Source organism: Humulus lupulus, chromosome 3, assembly GCF_963169125.1.
Source record: "Humulus lupulus chromosome 3, drHumLupu1.1, whole genome shotgun sequence".
NCBI classification, from domain to species: Eukaryota; Viridiplantae; Streptophyta; class Magnoliopsida; order Rosales; family Cannabaceae; genus Humulus; species Humulus lupulus.
The window spans coordinates 77,096,037-77,117,580 of record NC_084795.1 but is presented as its reverse complement, the minus strand read 5'-3'; the positions used below and the strand labels follow the sequence as shown (position 1 = coordinate 77,117,580).

Below are 21,544 nucleotides of genomic sequence, written 5' to 3'. Positions count from 1 at the left end.
CAAAATGTCAAAGCCTCTCGTCTATAACATATCCTTCAGCAATAGATCCTTCTGGGCATGCTTTATTCCTAACATAATTTTTCAACTTTTTCATGTACCTTTCAAATGGGTACATCCATCTCATAAAAACTGGCCCACCCAATATGGCTTCCTCAGGCAAATGTAGTACCAAATGTATCATGATATCAAAAAATGCTGGAGGATAAATCCTCTCCATTTTGCATAAAATTTGAAGGAGGTCTCCTTGTGCCTTCTCCATGTCTTTTACATTCAATGTCCTAGAACATAAAATTCTGAAAAAATTACACAATTCTATTATGGTGGTTGATATTTCCTTCGATAAAAACTAGCCAATACAAACAGGAAGTAGCCGTTGCATGATAACATGACAGTCATGGGATTTCAATCCAACAATATTGTTGTCAGTTACTTTCTTCTTCAAGTTCGAACAAAACCCATCTGGCAATTTAACTTCTTTCAAAAATCTACAAAATAATTGCTTATCTTCAGCAGTCAACACATAAGGGGCATGGGGTTTTAGCAACCTTTTGTGAGTATCTTCGTAAATCCATAAGGATTGACGAACTGCCATATTTTTCAAATCTTGTCTTGCATTGGTGGTGTCTTTAGACTTGTCATTATCCAAGAGGGTGCCAAGGATACTATCACAAACATTCTTCTCCACATGCATAACGTCTATGTTGTGTTTCAGCTCATTGGTACTCCAATACTCTAGTTCATAAAAGATGCTTTTTTTCCTCCAATTACTTTCAGTCTCACCTCTTTTTCGTTTCCCCGGAGCTCGTTCTGATATAGCATTCACTTGTTCTAATATCTCTAAACAAGTAAATCGTCTTGGAGGAAGCCTCTTTTCAACTTTTCCATCAAATTCACGGTCCTTTCTCATACGATGATTGGATGGCAAGAAACGTCTATGGCCAACGTAAGAGGTCTTACCAATCACTCGAATAGAACTAGTATCCTCATTGCTTGTAGGACAAGCTTTATATCCTTGGCCACTCCATCCAGACAAGCTACTGCGAGTAGGAAAATCATTAATTGTCCAAAGAAGAGCTGCACGCATCTTGAACATTGAATTGCTTGTCGCATCTCTTGTCTCAATCCCGTTAGTCCACAATTCCTTCAGCTCGTCCACCAAAGGCCTCAAGAATACGTCCATGTTTTTACCAGGTGATTTAGGTCCGGGAGTAAGGAGAGTCAACAAGAAATTGTTATCCTTCATACACATCCATGGTGGCAAATTATAATTCACCAAAACTACAGGCCACATACTATACGATAAGCTCATGTTGCCAAAAGGATTAAATCCATCGGCAGCCAAGCCTAAGCGCACATTCCGTGGATCTCTTGCAAAGTCCGGATGTCTGCTATCAAAGTTTTTCCACGCGGCGGAATCAACAGGATGACGCATAACACCATTTTCTTTCACACGCCCAGTAGGATGCCATACCATCTCTTTGGCTGTAATTCTTGAACTGTATAATCTTTTCAATCTTGGAGTTAATGGAAAGTAACGCATCACCTTATGCGCTATCTTTTTTCCACTTGTGTTCTCATTAATCCATCTACTGGTCCCACATACCGGGCAAAAATCTTTCGATGCATGCTCATTGTAAAATAAACAACAATTGTTCTTGCACACATGAATTGATTCATACCCTAGGCCTAATTTACTTAGTTTCTTCTTCGCCTCATAGAATGTTGGAGGGATTTTGTTTTCCTTCGGAAATGCAAACTTCAACAGTTTCAACAATTCATCAAAGATATAATTTGGTATTTTTCCCAAATTTTTTAAGTGCATCAACTTTACTACAAAGTTGAGGGAGGATATCCAATCGCAACCGGGGTACAACTCTGCCTCGATCTCCTCAAACATCTCATCATAATATTGACCCCTCTGAATTCCATCGTCGGTTGCTCTTCCATCGTCATTTATAGGAGGAAAGAAATCTTCAATGACATCAACCATCTCATCGGCATCGGCATTGTTAGCCTCGATTGGTCCATCTAGCTCCCCATGGTAAGTCCACCTCTCATAACTGCTTTCAAAACCCTTAGTAAAAATATGTGCCTCCACAGTATCTAAAGGATGCAGTCTGGTATTCTTGCATCTAACACAAGGACAGAAAATTCTTCCGTCACAATCTTTGTGTTTAGACGCGAGTGCCATAAAGACTTGGAGACCTTCCCAGTAAGCAGGATCCTTACGATTTCTCATGGTCACCCAAGTCTTATCGATTGTCATCTACCAAAAATTTAAAATAAATTAATTTTAATCAAATTGGTTTGTGAGGTACAAATTTTATGATTAATGTACAAGTTGAACAAAATGTGTTTTATGTTATTTTATGATTTTTTTTTAATTTTTATTTTAAATATTATTTAGATAATTCTAAAAGAAACATTCAAATAATCAAACTTATAATATATTTATTGATTTTAAAAAATAATATTAATCTTTTTTTGAGAACAAAATTTTATTATGTTAAAATTAAATATTAAATCATTTAAATTATTATTTATGATTTATTAAATTAATTTTCTAATTATTTATTTTTATTAAATATTATTTTTTATAGAAAATATGCAATAATATTTTCTTACTTAAATTACTAATTCTAAAATTAATTTTATCAAATTTTTTAAATTGTTAATTATTTAAATAATAATCCTTTTTAAAATTAAACTTTTCAATAATTTTTTATCAAATTACTAACTTATTATAAATTATCTAATTAACATAATTTTTTTTAAATGTCTAAAAATTCTACTAAAATTTCGGCAGCATAACAGCTAATTTTTAACCTATCCAAAAATTTTAAAACCTGCACTAAACACTACAAAAATTTCTAAATACATCACAGATTCACATAATTTCAAGATACACAATAATTACATATACATATATGCAGAAATAATTAAACAACTAATTAATAATTATAAAAAAAATCATATATAATCTGTTTTTTTTTTCAAAACTATACAAAATTAAATTACATCTGATTTTTTTAAACCTACACTAAAATTAATACTAACATTGATAATAAAACACAGTAATAATTTGCAACAGATAAAAGAAAAAAATACTAACAGTGATTTATGCGGCGATTCCCCGTTCTCTGTCGGCTCCCTTTATATCTGTAAAATCAAACAAAAATATAAATATACATATATATACATAAAAAAAAAAAAAAAAAAATTAGTATGCCATTGTGGTGCGTACCGATCTATGCCACGGAGAGGGAGACGACAGCGGTTTAAGAGAGGACGGTGGGAGAGGGAGAAGGCGGCGGTGAGGGAGAGCACGGCGGCAGAGGGAGATGGCGGCGGTGGTGCGAGTCACGGGAGACGGGAGGGGACGGGAGGGGAGGGGACGTGGTGATAGGCGGGAGGGGAGGCGACGGCCGTGGTGATAGGCCGGAGGGGACGGGAGGGGAGGGGACGGCGGACTTGATATGGTGATAAGGGGGGCTCGGCGGCAGAGGGAGGGGACGGTGATAAGGTGATAAGGGAGGATTTTAGATCTGAAAAACTGACAAAAATATGTTAAGAGGAAATGGGGGCTCGGGGTTGAAGAAGGTGATTTTTAATGATTTTCACCAACGACTATCAATGAGGACAAAGTCATTGGTGATTGGACATCACTGACGATGTGGCAGAGCATTATTAACGACAAAGTCGTTGGCAATACTTTTTAGAGGGAAAAAGCCCGCCTCTTTAACGGTTCATTTTCAAACACAGAAGAAAATATCAATGAGGACAATGTCGTCATTGATAAATTTATCAATGACGACATTGTCCTCATTGTTGCAATTTTTGTTGGTGATGTTTTATTTAACCAAAAAAAAAAAAAAGTATTACTGACGACAGTGAAATGTCGTTGGTGATACTATGACTTTTACTAACAACATTTTGCCGTCAGTGATAGTGCCGTTAGTGATGTTAGTTATTCTTGTAGTGAGTATTATATGTATATTTATTATGAAATAAAATAAAATAAAATATTAGTATTTTATTACCGGTGGATTAATAGAGGCGGGGCTCCGCCGATAATGTATAATACTATCAACCTCGTTTGACTCATTTAATACCAGCGGGTTCCGCCTCTATTAATCCGCCGGTAATAAAATACTAATATTTTATTTTATTTTAATACAATACCGGTGGGTGTGTCAGTCAGTCGGTAATTCTGCTAATACCGACCGATTATTACCGGCGGAACATTACCGGCGGACTGCCGCAGGTAATATACATTAATACCGGCGGATACACAACTTATTACCGGCGGAACCCTCCGCCGGTAATACTATATTTTTTTGTAGTGACAAAGGATTACAAGTTAATTTCTATGTTTAAAAGATAACATAATAAGACAGAATCGCTGTTAGGTATAAAAATAAGTTGTCCGATATATTTCTAAATATTGGCCGGTAGAATAATTCATGAAACCCTCAACTGTGGTGGAGGGTTTGTATTTATACCGGTACAATGGCCCAGGGGTTGCACCCTTGCATAACAAAGTGTGGTAATAAAATAAAACTTTAGTAGTATCAGATTGAAATCATTAATGAAAGAGGATGGAAGATATATACGTGTGAAGATTATCAATTTATTCCTTCCATTTTTTTTTCTAGGATTCCACAACAAGAAAAAAGGGCTTTTACTTCGGTTTTTAAGCTGGATTTACTTCGGTTTTCGCTAAAATTCGCAACCGCAGTAGTTCGGAGCGAAGTAAAAAGTAGTTAAAAACTGAAGTGAAAAATAGGCTTTCTACTTCGGTTATTATGTAAAAACCGAAGTAGAAAGTGGGGATTCTACTTCGGTTTTTACATAATAACCGAAGTAGAAAGTGGGGTATGCTTCCTTGTTGGGCACTTTCTACTTCGGTTATTATGTAAAAAGCGAAGTAGAAAGTGGGGTTTCTACTTCGGTTTTTACATAATAACCGAAGTAGAATCCCCACTTTCTACTTCGGTTATTATGTAAAAACCGAAGTAGAAACCCCACTTTCTACTTCGGTTTTTACATAATAACCGAAGTAAAAAACCCCCCACCCCATTTTTTTTAATAATTATTTCTAATTATTTTTAAATGACCCAATTCTATTTTTTTTCTTTTTTTTTGCCCTAATTATTTTAAATAGTCTAATTATATGAATTTATAGTTATATATATTTTTACAATTGGAATTGGTTTATTTTCATTTAATTTATAACATAAATAAAAATCACAAAATTTATACACTTAGAATTAAAATTCTTATAAAATTAAATATTTATACATTCACATAATTGTTAAGTAGAATAACCTAATCATTCATATATACATTCACATAATTGTAATTAAGTAAAATAACATAAACATTGATATATACATTCACATAAAACTAAAGGTATGTATAAACAAAATAGTCTTACTAATAAATTTAAGTCATCAATCGGCTTAACTATTCTTGTTGGATTGGCAAGATGTCCTCCCGATCCTTGGCGACAATTTGACTACTAGTAGCTTTGTCATTTAGTTCATTCTACGAAACAAACCAATGATAGATTAAATTAGTAACTTGTAACAACACTTAAAAAATTTTCTTACTTTGCTTTAAAACACTTACATCTCTTTCTTCAATTTTTTTGTCAAAATTATCTTCGACAAGAGTCTTCTTCGTTTCTCGCGCTCTTATCCAAATTTCATATCCATCTACATCTACATCTTCCACTCCTAGTTCTTTTTTCTAGGACATCAAACATAATTGAAGTTTAATTATTAAATTTTCCTAAGTTTAACAAAATTTCGGCAGCATAACAACTGCATTTTAACATCTCCAAATTTTTTAAAATCTGTAAGTAACACACAAAATATATCGACATAGTGTGCCAATTGAAAAAGAAAAACAATTAACACTACTAGAAATATAGGCTTTTACTTCGTTTTTTACACATAGAATATAAAAAAACTGAAGTAAAAGCCTTTCAATGGGTTTTTACTTCGCTTTTGGGAATGGTAGTACATAAAAAAAAGGCTATTACTTCAGTTTCTTAAAAAAACGAAGTTAAAATAGAAAATAGACAAGGGGCATGTTTGGTTTGCACACTATATCGGGGCTTTTTACTTCGGTTTTTATGAAAAAACTGAAGTGAAAAGTGGAACAACCAAACGCGGCCCTGAAGGCTTTTACTTCGGTTCTTATATAAGAACCAAAGTAGAAAGGGTACTTTCTACTTCGGTTCTTATACAAAAACCGAAGTAGAAAGTACTCTTTCTACTTCGGTTTTTATATAAAAACCGAAGTAAAAGAGTTTTAATACCCTTAATATATAGCTCCCACGGCTCATTCATCTCTCTGAAGCAAAAATCCCAAACGCCAAACCCAGAAAACCTCCATTGTTGTCGTACTCCCACGAGGGTTTCACAAAATATACCATTTTTTATATTTTTTTTACCATTTGAAACCATTTTTCTTACTTAAAAACATAAATATTAGTTCCATTTTTATTTTTGAGGAAGAAAATAAAGACTTTGGGTGTGGGTATTTTAAGGGTTCGAAAATGGGTATTGTTATTGGACTTTGGCTGGTTTTCTTACATTAAAATAAGTTCTTGAGCTTCAAAAAAGGTATGAATCACTAAATCTTTGTTTGTATGATTTTTTTTTTTCTATAATATTTTCATATTTTTTTCTTATAGATATAATGTGTTTATTATATATAGGTTTTAGAGTTGCTAATATTGATTTAGAGGTTATTTTGAGCATCAAAGAAGGTTTGTTACCTTAAAACTTTGTTTGTGTTAATTTTTTTATATTATTTCGAATTTAATACTTGTTTTTTAGTATATTTGTGTTATATTTTTTTATTTAATTTGTTATTTTATATAATGTTATAAATTATATATATATTAGTAAAATTTAAAAAAATTTGTGACTTGCTATTTAAATTTCTAAACATAGCTTCAATAAGTAATGTTGTTGCCAATGTTAGAACTTGAAATGTTTGGATTATTAGTGACATTTGTTTTTTGTTTTCTATAACTAGCTAGCTTGATATGTTGTTTGATGATTATGTAGCTAGTTTAATTAATTATGTAATTGATTTTTATTTATTTTTGTTTAAGCTTTTTAGTAGGGTTGTTGATTTAGTTGCCAATTCGGTATTGATTTTGGGTGACTTCAAGAGTAATATTGGAGGTGAGTAATCTTTAAATTTTATTTATTACTATTGCAATATTTATTTATAAAATTAGAGTTAAATCTTGCATGCTTTACTTTAGTGAAGTAGGTTATGGGAAATTTGTTGTTGGCAGTGATATAAGGATGGAATTATGTATGTTGATTTTGTGTTTGTTTGTGTTGAATTTATATATAATTATAAAATTGGGATATGCTACAAAAACAAAGGAAACTCTGCCAATTTTTTATAGATTTTATTAATTGTTTTTCTTTTTCAATTTGCACACTATGTCGATATATTTTGTGTGTTATTTACAGATTTTAAAATTTTTGGAGATGTTAAAATGCAGTTGTTATGCTGCCGAAATTTTGTTAGACTTAGGAAAATTTAATAATTAAACTTCAATTATGTTTGATGTCCTAGAAAAAAGAACTAGGAGTGGAAGATGTAGATGTAGATGGATATGAAATTTGGATAAGAGCGCGAGAAACGAAGAAGACTCTTGTCGAAGATAATTTGGACAAAAAAATTGAAGAAAGAGATGTAAGTGTTTTAAAGCAAAGTAAGAATTTTTTTTAAGTGTTGTTACAAGTTACTAATTTAATCTATCATTGGTTTGTTTCGTAGAATGAACTAAATGACAAAGTTACTAGTAGTCAAATTGTCGCCAAGGGTCGGGGGGACATCTTGCCAATCCAACAAGAATAGTTAAGCTGATTGATGACTTAAATTTATTAGTAAGACTATTTTGTTTATACATACCTTTAGTTTTATGTGAATGTATATATAAATGTTTAGGTTATTCTACTTAATTACAATTATGTGAATGTATAAATATTTAATTTTATAAGAATTTTAATTCTAAGTGTATAAATTTTGTGATTTTTATTTCTGTTATAATTAAATGAAAATAAACCAATTCCAATTGTAAAAATATATATAACTATAAATTCATATAATTAGACTATTTAAAATAATTAGGGCAAAAAGAAAAGAAAAAAATAGAATTGGGCCATTTAAAAATAATTAGAAATAATTATTAAAAAAAATGGGGTGGGGGGTTTCTACTTCGGTTATTATGTAAAAACCGAAGTAGAAAGTGGGGTTTCTACTTCGGTTTTTAGATAATAACCGAAGTAGAAAGTGGGGATTCTACTTCGGTTATTATGTAAAAACCGAAGTAGAAACCCCACTTTCTACTTCGGTTTTTACATAATAACCGAAGTAGAAAGTGCCCAACAAGGAAGCATACCCCACTTTCTACTTCGGTTATTATGTAAAAACCGAAGTAGAATCCCCACTTTCTACTTCGGTTTTTACATAATAACCGAAGTAGAAAGCCTATTTTTCACTTCGGTTTTTAACTACTTTTTACTTCGCTCCGAACTACTGCGGTTGCAAATTTTAGCGAAAACCGAAGTAAATCCAGCTTAAAAACCGAAGTAAAAGCCATTTTTTCTTGTTGTGTAATAAAATCTATAAAAAATTGGCAGAGCTTCCTTTGTTTTTGTAGCATATCCCAATTTTATAATTATATATAAATTCAACACAAACAAACACAAAATCAACATACATAATTCCATCCTTCTATCACCGCCAACAACAAATTTCCCAGAACCTACTTCACTAAAGTAAAGCATGCAAGATTTAACTCTAATTTTATAAATAAATATTGCAATAGTAATAAATAAAATTTAAAGATTACTCACCAACAATATTACTCTTGAAGTCACCCAAAATCAATACCGAATTGGCAACTAAATCAACAACCCTACTAAAAAGCTTAAACAAAAATAAATAAAAATCAATTACATAATTAATTAAACTAGCTACATAATCATCAAATAACATATCAAGCTAGCTAGTTATAGAAAACAAAAAACAAATGTCACTAATAATCCAAACATTTCAAGTTCTAACATTGGCAACAACATTACTTATTGAAGCTATGTTTAGAAATTTAAATAGCAAGTCACAACAATTTTTAAATTTTACTAATATATATATATATAATTAATAACATTATATAAAATAACAAAATAAAAAAAAATATAACACAAATATACTAAAAAACAAGTATTAAATTCGGAATAATATAAAAAAATTAACACAAACAAAGTTTTAAGGTAACAAACCTTCTTTGATGCTCAAAATAACCTCTAAATCAATATTAGCAACTCTAAAACCTATATATAATAAACACATTATATCTATAAGAAAAAAATCTGAAAATATTATAGAAAATAAAAAAAAATCATACAAACAAAGATTTAGTGATTCATACCTTTTTTGAAGCTCAAGAACTTATTTTAATGTAAGAAAACCAGCCAAAGTCCAATAACAATACCCATTTTCGAACCCTAAAAATACCCACACCCAAAGTCTTTATTTTCTTCCTCAAAAATAAAAATAGAACTAATATTTCTGTTTTTAAGTAAGAAAAATGGTTTCAAATGGTAAAAAAAATATAAAAAATGGTATATTTTGTGAAACCCTTGTGGGAGTACGACACAAATGGAGGTTTTCTGGGTTTGGCGTTTGAGAGTTTTGCTTCAGAGAGACGAATGAGCCGTGGGAGCTATATATTAAGGGTATTAAAAATCTTTTACTTCGGTTCTTATACAAAAACCGAAGTAGAAATGGTACTTTCTACTTCGGTTTTTGTATAAGAACCGAAGTAGAAAGTACCATTTCTACTTCTGTTTTTGTATAAGAACCGAAGTAGAAAGTACCTTTTCTACTTCGGTTCTTATATAAGAACCGAAGTAAAAGCCTTCAGGGCCGTGTTTGGTTGCTCCAATTTTCACTTCGGTTTTTTCATAAAATCCGAAGTAAAAAGCCCCGATTTAGTGTGCAAACCAAACATGGCCCTTGTCTATTTTCTATTTTAACTTTGTTTTTTTAAGAAACCGAAGTAATAACATTTTTTTTTATGTACTACTATTCCCAAAAGCAAAGTAAAAACCCATTGAAAGGCTTTTACTTCAGTTTTTTTATATTCTATGGGTAAAAAACGAAGTAAAAGCCTATATTTCTAGTAGTGTTCTTTTGTTTAAATTCTAATTATAATTTCCTGTTTTTAATGTTGCTACTGACAACTCTTCAGTAATCATTTGTTTGGAAAGATCTTGATATTGTATAAGGACCCCATGAGACTACTCTTTCGTACGTTTCTTAATAATTGAAGTGTTTTCTATTTGCTCCTAATTAATTTTTAGAGTACAGTCACTTTAAAAGGGGTATAATATTCCTTTTCTTTTCAACAATAGCCGCCTCATGCATGAATGATATTTCATTCTAAACAAAATAGAATATATATATATATATATATTTATTGATAGATAGTTTGTGTAGCTCATTTATTTCTTCACACACACACACATATATATATATATATTATATACGTTAGAGTTAGAACTCAATACTAGGCTAGCTAGCTAACATTGGTCCACTGGCACAAATACACATAGTGCAAGGTTACATATATTGGCTTATTCGTAGATGAAAAGGGAGAACTAGAAATGGTAATTACGCCATTTATTTTTCTTCAGCGACTATAATTAGTAAGCTACACGTTTTGTCCTCATATTATCATATCAGCTTTCCATAACTCACTCCTAACATGTCACAATACCTCTTGTAGTATCCAACGCTAGTAGAAACTCTACTATTTTCTTCGAGTTTATTTTCTTCTACTTGAGAATTACCATTGACTATTTTATCGATCACAGTGTAGCTTGAGATTTGACTGTTAGCATTGATCAAAATATCATGGCAGGAAGGCTTACTATCATGCTTAGTCATCCAAAACCACAAGGCTGTCTTGAATGATACAACTGGGTCTGTGGCTACCAAATCAGGATTTTTGATCAAATCTACTCCAATAGCCTTACCAGCAAGCCCATAGTTGTAGTTGCTAAGACATAAACAAACATAAAAATGTCAAATTTATGAAATTCAACTACAATAGAATCATTTACAAAATGAGCACCACACATTAATATAAATAAGATTCACTAAATATATCTATAAATCATGCCCTAGATTATATTAATTTAATTATTTATCCTCTTGAAACAAATGTATTCATTATAAAATACAAAGTAATTGTGTATTAATAAAGCAATATATATCAAAGTATGATGTTTGACTAAATTATTTATGATTTTGACCACCTCTAAAAGAAAGGTAAATATTATTTAGCTAGCATCATCAATAAGTGTATTTTTTTCTTTCCTTTTTCATAAAAAAGTAATAGTTAAAGTTTTAAATTAATTAATAGTGAGATATTACTCACTGAGTGAGTTGGATGGGTCCCCTGCTAAAATATTTTTTTCCTGAAGCACAAGGCCACTGAGAGGATGTGCAATAATCATTGTCAGCGGTAGTGTGAGCAGTCTCATTGATATTACAATGTCCCCATGCATGTGGATCACTAAAATCATAGCCGCCTGTACAAACAAAGCATATGAATCATATTAGCTAGTATTAATTTGGCAACTCAAAAAAGAACCCATAAGATAATTTATGTAAGTTAATTAATAGTAGCTGGCTAGTGTGTGTGTGTGTGTATATATATATATTACCTGTGGTTAGATGAGATGTTTGAGCAAAGAAAGCAGCAAGCTCCCTCTTACGAGTTGAAACATCTCCAGTAGTAGCAAAACCAGGAAAGGATTGTGCAGCAGTGATGAAAGCGTCGTAACTATAGAAGCCCTGGCTTTGGCAATCACTTGTATGCTTAAACATATTGCTGTAAAGTGATTTGCTGATAAATTTGGTTATAGCATTATCACGAAGAGGGAGAACACCAGTTAGTGCAGCGAACTGGAAACGACACTGGTATCGGCAGTTTCCGCGGCCGCAGTAATCATTGCCGTCACCGCAATAGTTATGGATACTGCAACACCTTCTACCATCACATGGAGGATTGTTATAACTAGGTCCACATCTGTGATCAGGTCTTTCGTCTGCATAAACGATTCCAAGGCATAGTATAGCCAGCCATAATATGATCATAATGCTGCTCAAGTACTTCATTTTCCTTTTCTTTGTTAGATAAGATTTTTTGTTTGAGTAGTAGTAGTAGTAGTGTGTGCTTCATGGAAGAGGTTTGATGGCTATTTATGGGTGAGCTCTAGTGGGTATTTGTGTTATTTTTGCAATCAACATGTTGTATTTTAGTCATTGTGTTCCATTCAAAAAGTTGACTAGTGATCTTATTGAATTTAAAAGTCTAATTTTTTTTAACAATATATTTTTCTTTTTTAAAAAATGCTCATCTAAAACTTTTCATAAACATTATTTTTTCATTAATATTTTTTTTGTTTTAGTTTTAAAAATATAAAGTATAATAAAATTGATTTATTTTGTGAAAGACAGCAAGTAGAGAAAAAACATACACCACCATTTGCATAATCACAACGAGAAAGTTTAAGGATGTTGAACACCGGCTCACACAGTAGTCGTCTGAGTAGAACTTAAGTTAACACTAAATGAAGTGCTCAAGCATTTACATGATGATTTGTTAAATCATTTAGAGCAGAGGATAACACTAGCTTGATTATGGACTATAAAACCCTCTTACACGTGTTCCCAATCTTCACTTTTCTTTCCAATACGAAAATCCATTTTTGACAAAACACTCACCGCTTGATTTGATTGTTCTCCATTATTTGGGTTAAAAAAAAAAAGATAGTAGTACAAACAAAGGAACAAAACGCATCATCCCTTTCTATGTTATAAGTAGAAAAATTAACATACTACGATTTTTGAGAAGAAAAAAGTTGATATTTCCAATCATTTTGGTGAGAAATTAAAGTATAGGTTAATAAAGACATTTTTGTTGTACGCATTTCAATTTGGTCTCTAACATCATATTCCAAAATTAGAGTCTGTAACCCAGAATGTGAAGGAAGCTCTCTAATATTGATATTTACACATCTTAATTTTAAAGTTTTCATATATGACCTCATCATAGGAAATGATGAATATCTTGTTCTCTACTAAAGTACTTGTATACCTATTTATAATAATTTGTACAAGGGATCCCTTTGTACAATCTTAATTAGATAGAAAAGATACATCAATATGAAAATATAAATTTAACTAATTAATAATAAAAATTTAAAATTTAAAATAAATTGTGAGGAAATAATGTTTTTAATAACGAAATCAAGTACAAATTAAAATTTATAATGATGAAAAGCTAATAAATTAAGCATGTTATTCATTAAGCAGGATACGTCCAAATATACCCATTAATGTTTACATTAATTCTAGCCATTGGGTTGATATTGAATGATTGTGATTAATTTAATAATTAACTAGTTTAAAAAATTTTGTCTTGTAAAACACTAATTAAGATTTATTTTATTTGAAAAATAAATTTAATTATAATTAGCAATTAGTAAATATAATTAATCAAAATATCAGATAGGATTCTTTTAGCAATTAAAATTTATAATTTTTTTACTTATTAGGACAATAACCAGTGGGAATAAACAAATAGCTATCAAATTACGTTTGTTTATTTTTATCTTTTATTATTTTACTTTTTTGTGTCATTCATGGTTATTTTTATTAATAATTTAAGACACAAAAATAACAACCTTGACTTTTAATATTGATAAGTAAACAATAGTAACAAACTTGAATAAAACTTATTAGGCTAGGGTCTGGATCAACCTATATGCACTATGTATTATTGGAATTGGGCTATATTAGGGCATTGTTTCTCATCAGCACACAAAGGAAGAAGAAAACAAGGAGCCGCCTCTATCCCTCTCTCTCTCTCCTGTGTCAATACGAGGCCTTCACTGCCGCCCTTCCACCGTCGACCATCGACACGCACCGGACCAATGGATGCAGAAGGTCGCCGACCTTCGACCCCCACGAGCCTAGACCCACATGCACTGTCCTCCGCCACCTAGAGTCGTTCGAAGTCGCGGTGGTGCTAATGGTGCTAAGTTTCCCAAACACTTCTGAGTGTTTTTTTAACTTCCTCGAGCCACCTCGACCCAAACGACCACCACCACTGCATTCTTTGTGCTTTGGGCATCAAAATCCACTAAAGGATCAAACTCAACGATCATCGAAATTGGAAGTCGACGTTCGCTGGAATCCATGGATGTCCGAGAAATCATAGTGCAAATCCGACCATTCTAGGCCTTTCCAGGAAGAACCACCACCACCACAACGATCCCCGAGACTTGGGCTTCGATGCCTGGTCATCGTTTTCCTGAACCACCATCATGGGGTGGTGGTGCTGCCGTTAACGTCGGAGCTTCGGCGGGAGCTTTGACTAAAACTTATTTTTTTTTTTAAATTATAAATTAAAAAAAATATATTTTAGGACTTGCAATGCAAGTCCTAAAAACCCTCACTTTTAAGCGAGTCCTAAATTTTTTTTTTGTAGTAGTGTAAATGAATAATTTAAGTAATAAAAATTAATTACATATTATATATACGTTAATATGGGTGGTGGACTTTAATATAAACATTTGACTAATAAATAATAACCTGTTATACTAGATCAATGTAACCACCATAGTTATTTATGTAACCATTGAAAACTGTTATATATATATATATATGAAAATTTCATAATAGGGGTGCCATTTTAGCCTTCTTTATTTTCGACACGTAGAGAAATTATAACTCAATTTTTTTATATGATGGTGTACATTCTAGTTATAGTAGGCATCACATTAATTTTTAAATTTTTTTAAATACTTTTAGTGCCAAAAATAGAGTTCAAAATAATTAGTTGCATGCGTATAAAAAAATAGGCACATGTGCAACTGATTGTTTAAATCCTATTTTAAGTATCGTAAATTATTCGGAATTTTTCAAATACTGGTAGGATGTTTGCTATAACTACAATGTATAATGTCATATAAAAAAATAGGTTATAACTTCTCTACATGCTGGAAACAGAGATGACCCTACTTGTAGGGACTAAAGTGACACTTCCCTATATTTATATATTTATATATATGGGATCTTTGTGGTAGGAAGTGTACTTTTGCAAATCATACACCCGTGACTATTAATTTGAACCTTGATTTTGTTATAATAAATTATCTAAAAATTCTTGAAAAATATGTGAAAAGATTCTTTATAGCTATAATATAGCTCATTATATATAAACATTGAAGTTATAATTTATTTATGAGAGAGTAGTGCACCAACTAGTACAAATGAATAGCTCATACACAAAATCCCCATATATATATTTATATATTTCTAGATAAAGTCTCAATATTAATGTGAATTCATTCTTTATTTTTTCTCTATTAAGAAATAAGGGGATATGTGGCAAGTGGGTGACATAAATTGTAGTTACGACTTACAAGTTATAATATAGTTGAAAGTTTGGGAGGGTATTGTAAATTGTAGTCATATAGGATGCCTAACATTATCCATTCACAATTATATTATTCAATATTTCCCTACTACAGTAAACAAAATAGTTGTGTGGTTGCTTTCAATAACATTAATTGAATTCGTTCGTCTTAATTGTTTTTTTCTTTCTTTTCTCTAGCTAATTTCAAAGTCTAAACTACAATAACAAATTAAGAAGTGTAGACTAGATTGATAAAATCCAAACTTTGAGGCATAAATTAGAATACAGTATATTACAAGAAAATAATATTGCTATTAATTGAATTTAAAATTAGACCTTGCTTATAACAATTTAAAATATTAAAACTACTAAATTTAGAGATTTTTTCTTTCTTTTAAAAATGACTTTTTTTTTTATTATTTTACAAGTTTTTATAGTTTTTGAAAGTTTTTTTTTCCTTCAAAAATACGATTTTTTTATAAAAAAGAAATATTTTAGAGATATTAGCGGTAAAATTACCCAAGTTTTTTTAAGTGTGACAGATAAATATCCAAGTTTTTTTTTTTTTGCGACGAAACTATTAAAACTAATAATAGTGTGCTATGTTACTACCCACTACCTAATGGTGTTAAGTTCGCCATTGTTGACCACATATTTGGCCGGCGACAATTGAGTCAATAAACTATAAAAAAATAGAGAAGCTGAATTAAAAGAATAAGAACATCATGAATTTATAATGGTTCAAACTCAAGAATTGGTAATGACTTACGTCAACTTGATACTTTTATTCATTGGAAAGTCTCAAATTGAAGATCAAATGAATAAGATTCAAATGAGTTTCTTAAGCACTAGATGGGAATACCGAATAAAATGGCAGAGTTTGATACAATATAAAATAACAGTTTTTGTATGTAAAGTGTGCATGAAAAAAAATATATAGTAAGTCTTGTATTAACAGACTTACTGACCTTACAAAATGGGTCTTGGGCCTTAAGAAGCATTTTGGGCCTTTTTATCACGAAATATAAAGATAAATGACTATAAATACATCTAAACTCATTAATCTCGAAATAAGTTGCTCAAGTGCTATGCCTTGTGCTCTACCAACTACATATTAATCAATATTTATGCTAATTCCCGAGTCTCTATCAGATACACATCGACCAGTAAAGTTGTTACTTGGTGACAACACTTGATTACCATTACTAATTTCCTTGGTCGGCCTACTTGACCAGTGTTAGTGTCCTTTTAATTTTCTAACTACCATGTACCCTTTATGAATTCCACGTTATCATGCTAAATGTTTTGGATAAACAATTGCCCCAAAATTTATCATAAAGTGATTAATACTAGATGAACTTATTCATGCATCATTGGCTCAATTAGGATCTATGCGATATGAACCATTATAGACAAATTTTATTGTTGCATTCCCTTTTAATATTTTTCACTATCTTTTGGGAAGATAACAAACAATGATAACTTATAATGGAAATCGTATCGACATGAATCCCAAGGTGAAAATACACCACCTTTTTCACCTACTTCCTTTATAAAAACCTCTTCTTCTTTTTTTTTTTTCATTTTTTGTCGTCCTCTTCATCTTTAATACACCCAAACAAAAGAAAACAACCCCAAATTCTCTAGCATTTTCAACAGGTTTCAAAGAAAATTTTCTATTGATTCTATATTTGAGTAAGTTTTCAACCTCCAATGTCTTGTTTTCTTTGAAATTATATCTAAATATTGGCTTGAAATGTGGATTTAAAGTTTTTGAAAAGCTTGAAAAAACCCTATGCATGTTATTAAAATTTCTGGGTGTTTTGATAAATTTTCTTGGAAAAATGGGTGTTTGCATGGTAGGATAATGTGTTTTTTTAAAAGGATTGTACACTACAACAAAATAGGGATTTTATGACTTTATTTGGGAGACGTTGAAAGTCTACAATGTCTCCCATAGGAGTAGACATTGTAGGTGGAGTCATTGTAAGTATATATCTCATGTCTCCCAATATGAGAGGTGAGAGACATCCCACGTCTCCAAGTGGGAGAGGTTGAAAGTCCAAAAAAATTGACTTTCAACCTCTCCCACTGGGAGACGTGAGAAGTCTCTCACCTCTCCCAATGGGAGACATTGAATGTCCCAGAGACTTTCAATGTCTCCCATTGGGAGAGGTTGAAAGTATTTAATTTTTTTTAATTTTTAAATAATATATATTTGTATTATTAATTAATTTGAAATGTATATTTACTAATAAATAAAATTATATATATTTATTATTTAATAATAGTTTCGTCTTTTAATATATTTTATTACTATTATCAAATAATAAATAAAATATTTCAGTTAATTAAATTAAAAGATGAAACTATAAAAAAAAATTAAAAACTTAATTCCAATTTTTTAAATCCTCTCTTCCTCATATTTCTCTACTTTGAAGATAATAGCAAGAATTACAAAACACAAATACCCTTTATAAAATCAGCAAGCAAACTAAATTAATCCAAATAATTTCAACAAAAGTTAGAAGAACAAACAAAACACATATCAAGAACACCACAAGAACTAGAAGAGCACAAAAATTACAAACAAATCATCCAAAAATTACAAACTCTCCCTATCTCTTCTTTGTAGAAAAATCTCAACCACATACGCATTAGCTAGTCCCCACGTCTAGCGTTGTTTCCGTGCTCCGGTCACTGCCGCGCCCACCCTCGCCTCCGCGCCCCAGTTGTCGTTGCACCCATCCTTGCCGGATGCTAGTCCCTTGCCCATGCCTATAGAATAAACAAAGAGTTTGTGAGAGAAAAATATAGATTGGGAGGAGGAGTGAGGGGAGATAATTTAAGGGGAAAATGAGAGTTTCAAAAGAAAAGAGAGAACGATAGAGATTGAGGTAGCAGATAGTATGAGAGAAAGAGAGAGAAGAGTAGATATGAGAGATTAGGGTTTCTTTTATTTATTCATTTATTATTAATTTTTAATATAAAAAGTTTAAAAAATAGATATGATGAGAGAAGAGAGAGAAACGTGGGAATTAAATTTAATGGGAGTGTGAGAGATGAGAGTAACGTGGGATAGAGTGAGGATTTGAAAGGATTTGATTTATAATAATAACAATAACAATAATAATAATAATAATAATAATAATAATAATAATAATAATAATAATAATGAGTATAAAGGATGAGAACGTGGGAGAGAGAAATTTTGACTGTGAAAAAGTGATTTCCATATTTTTTTTTTACATATGACGTCTCCCAAGGGGAGACATGTGACACGTGGCATGTCTCCCAGTGTGAGACATTGGAAGTCTAGACTTCCAACGTCTCCTACTAGGAGACGTGCCACGTGTCCTACGTCTCTCAATGGGAGACGTTGGATGTCCCCTCGAAAATGTGTTAGACTCCATATTTTCAACGTCTTCCTCCACTTTTAATGTCTTACAATTTTACTAATTAATAAAAAATTTCGATGTCTCCCAGCATAAGACACATTTAAAATCTCTCCTAATTTTTAATGTCTTACACCAATTGTGTAAGAAATTGTAGAGAGTCATTGAATGTCAAAATTGTTGTAGTGGTATAGGCTTAATCTGTAACTGAATGTGATATTTTAAGAGAGAATATAGAAGTAAAAATTCAATTTTTATTATATCGGGAAAACCTGGTTTTTCCCGCCAATGAAGAAAATGAAAAACTACTTTAGGAAGCTTTTTAAACTGCCTTTTGATCCAAAATACATGCTGGTCGTACATAAATTTATGTTTATTATCGACCAGTAGCACTTAATTTCTCTATGTATACACTCTACTGGTCGATTAAGATACTCACCTCCCATTCTTCTTCATAGATATACACGTGTGATTACTAGGGAGGTGAGCGATCTATAAACAATGACCTGCTACAATTTTTGTTCGAAGAAGACGACCAGATCAAAAGCCATCCCCATTCTTCCTCACCAGAGTCTTCAAGCAACTTTACTCCTTAACACCCTATTTCTTGATCGTTTAGATCGAACATAACCATATTATCGTATGGTTTTAGAGGTTACACAAGGAATCTGTCATTACCTTCCAAAAGAGTGGACTTTCCTTCTTTGCCGAGATACCCTTGACACACTTCCAATCGGTATATCGATCAATGATGTCTCTTGAGAAATTCTTACTTTTGGTGAAATCTCAGTAATAATCGCCCAATTTTCCCAACAATGGTTAGAGAAAAGTAGGTCACACATAAGCCAACCAAGTCAAATAGAAACAGGAAAGTCCCTGCTTGTAGGCCAGATCCTAAGCCTGCTCATATACCAATCCTTTCAGATCCTCAACAACAAGAACAAGAACTAGTAACTTTTTCCACTAGTGGCGATGTACCTATCCAGTTTAATCCCCACGTGACCACTGATAAGACGAAGAGGCAATCTCCTAAGTTCTGACACTTAGTGCCTTATTATGAACTTACTCAGAGGGAGTTGAACTCCTACACTACTAAACATGGTTTGCGAAAAGTATACTTATGTCTTTCTTGATCAGATTATTGAGCTAACCATCTAGGGGAAGAATACAACACTTGGTCGACATTCCACATTGAGTCAGGTGCAGTCTCGCCTCTACAAAATTATTTTAAAAACATTTGCAACTATTTTGAAATCACACACTTCCAAATAACACCTAATGTATATAGGATGTTATCTGCTTTGTATATATATATTATACCACCAATGGAAGTGGCCTACCCTCAGCCTGCTCGAGATAAACTACATGTTCAACCTAAAATCCAATCCCAAACATGATGGAACATGTTTTTTTTTCTATTTTTATTAACAGGATAAAAATAAGTATTTTTCGAACCCCACATATATATCAAATATTCGGGAGTGTTAGATGTTGGTAATATATGGTTTTGCACTTTTCAAATCAACAATCAATAATGGGAATAGTTCAATATTTGAAACCCTAAATGCTAAGCAAGAACCTTATTCAAAGTATGAATACAAATATTGATAATCAAAGAAATATGTTCATAAAATGAATGTAAATCTTGAATATAAGAAACTAAATGATTAAATGACGATAAGATGAACTTAGAAATATTTAATAATCCATACTAACAATGAAAACACAATATAGTAACACAAAACAAAGTTAGGGTTAGATAGATACAACCTTTGATTTAGAAAAACTTGAATCTTTAAACATGGGGAACTTCTAAGGCTTATACACAATAAGAATATTTTTGTCCAAAATCTTTATTCCAAGCCTCCCTTTATTGCTTAAAGCTTCAACTAAGTAGAATGAGATATGGGAGTTAATAAGCCTTAAAACTCATGCAAGTCAAGCAAAGCTTGATGAGTTTCTTGGAGAAAACTTTGGTCATTGAGAGCTAAAGAGAAAGAGAGGTTAGAGAGAGAGAGAGAGTTGGAAAGTATGACAAAGGCTTTACAACTCTAATAACCCATATTTATAGTGTATGCATTATCATTAGTCTAACAAATGGGATTAGAGCATTTAAAACACATCATTTGAAGCATTTTACGTAACTGTACGACCCTAAAAAACTGCCACACGATGTATCGCTTGACAGGTGATACATCACCTACTGGGGCTTTTGAAGCCCTTTGCATTTTGGCGATGCTACGCTACTTAGGGGGCGATTCATCGCCACTCCTCTTACTTTGGACCCCTCCAATTGTCCTAAAATTACTCCAAATGCTACCAAATGTTTTGGAAATGTTTGGATGCCTCATTGTATGACTTTAGACCCATAAAAGTCACTTTTAAATTCTTTCTACACAATCTCTTATTTTTTTCTTATCCTTAAGTAAAAACCATTAACTATTTTGAACCTCAACGTGTAAACATCTTAACCATTATATTTAACCAATCTCAACATTCCCCCTCTTGGTTAAATGTAATCCTATCTTCTTAGTTCATACAATATTGTTGCATAAAATAAAGTATCTTACGATTTGAACTTTACCTTAGTGAAAGTATTACGAAGTCTTATCGAAGT

The 21,544-nt window shown here is 31.7% G+C and overlaps 2 protein-coding genes across 2 annotated transcripts; both read right to left on the bottom strand.

The window, feature by feature from the left end:
- Window positions 1-346: 346 nt before the first annotated feature.
- On the bottom strand, window positions 347-2,239 carry LOC133824420 (uncharacterized). Its single transcript, XM_062257302.1, has one exon. The coding sequence runs from the start codon at window positions 2,237-2,239 to the stop codon at window positions 347-349; it is 1,893 nt and encodes a 630-aa protein (XP_062113286.1).
- An 8,357-nt stretch (window positions 2,240-10,596) lies between these two features.
- On the bottom strand, window positions 10,597-12,289 carry LOC133822855 (mulatexin-like). The gene is made up of 3 exons (XM_062255311.1): window positions 11,772-12,289; window positions 11,483-11,636; window positions 10,597-11,101 (listed from the first exon to the last, which is right to left on the bottom strand). Exons 1-3 carry the CDS (start codon window positions 12,223-12,225, stop codon window positions 10,777-10,779), a joined length of 933 nt encoding a protein of 310 aa, XP_062111295.1. The 5' UTR covers window positions 12,226-12,289; the 3' UTR covers window positions 10,597-10,776.
- Between the last annotated feature and the right edge of the window lie 9,255 nt (window positions 12,290-21,544).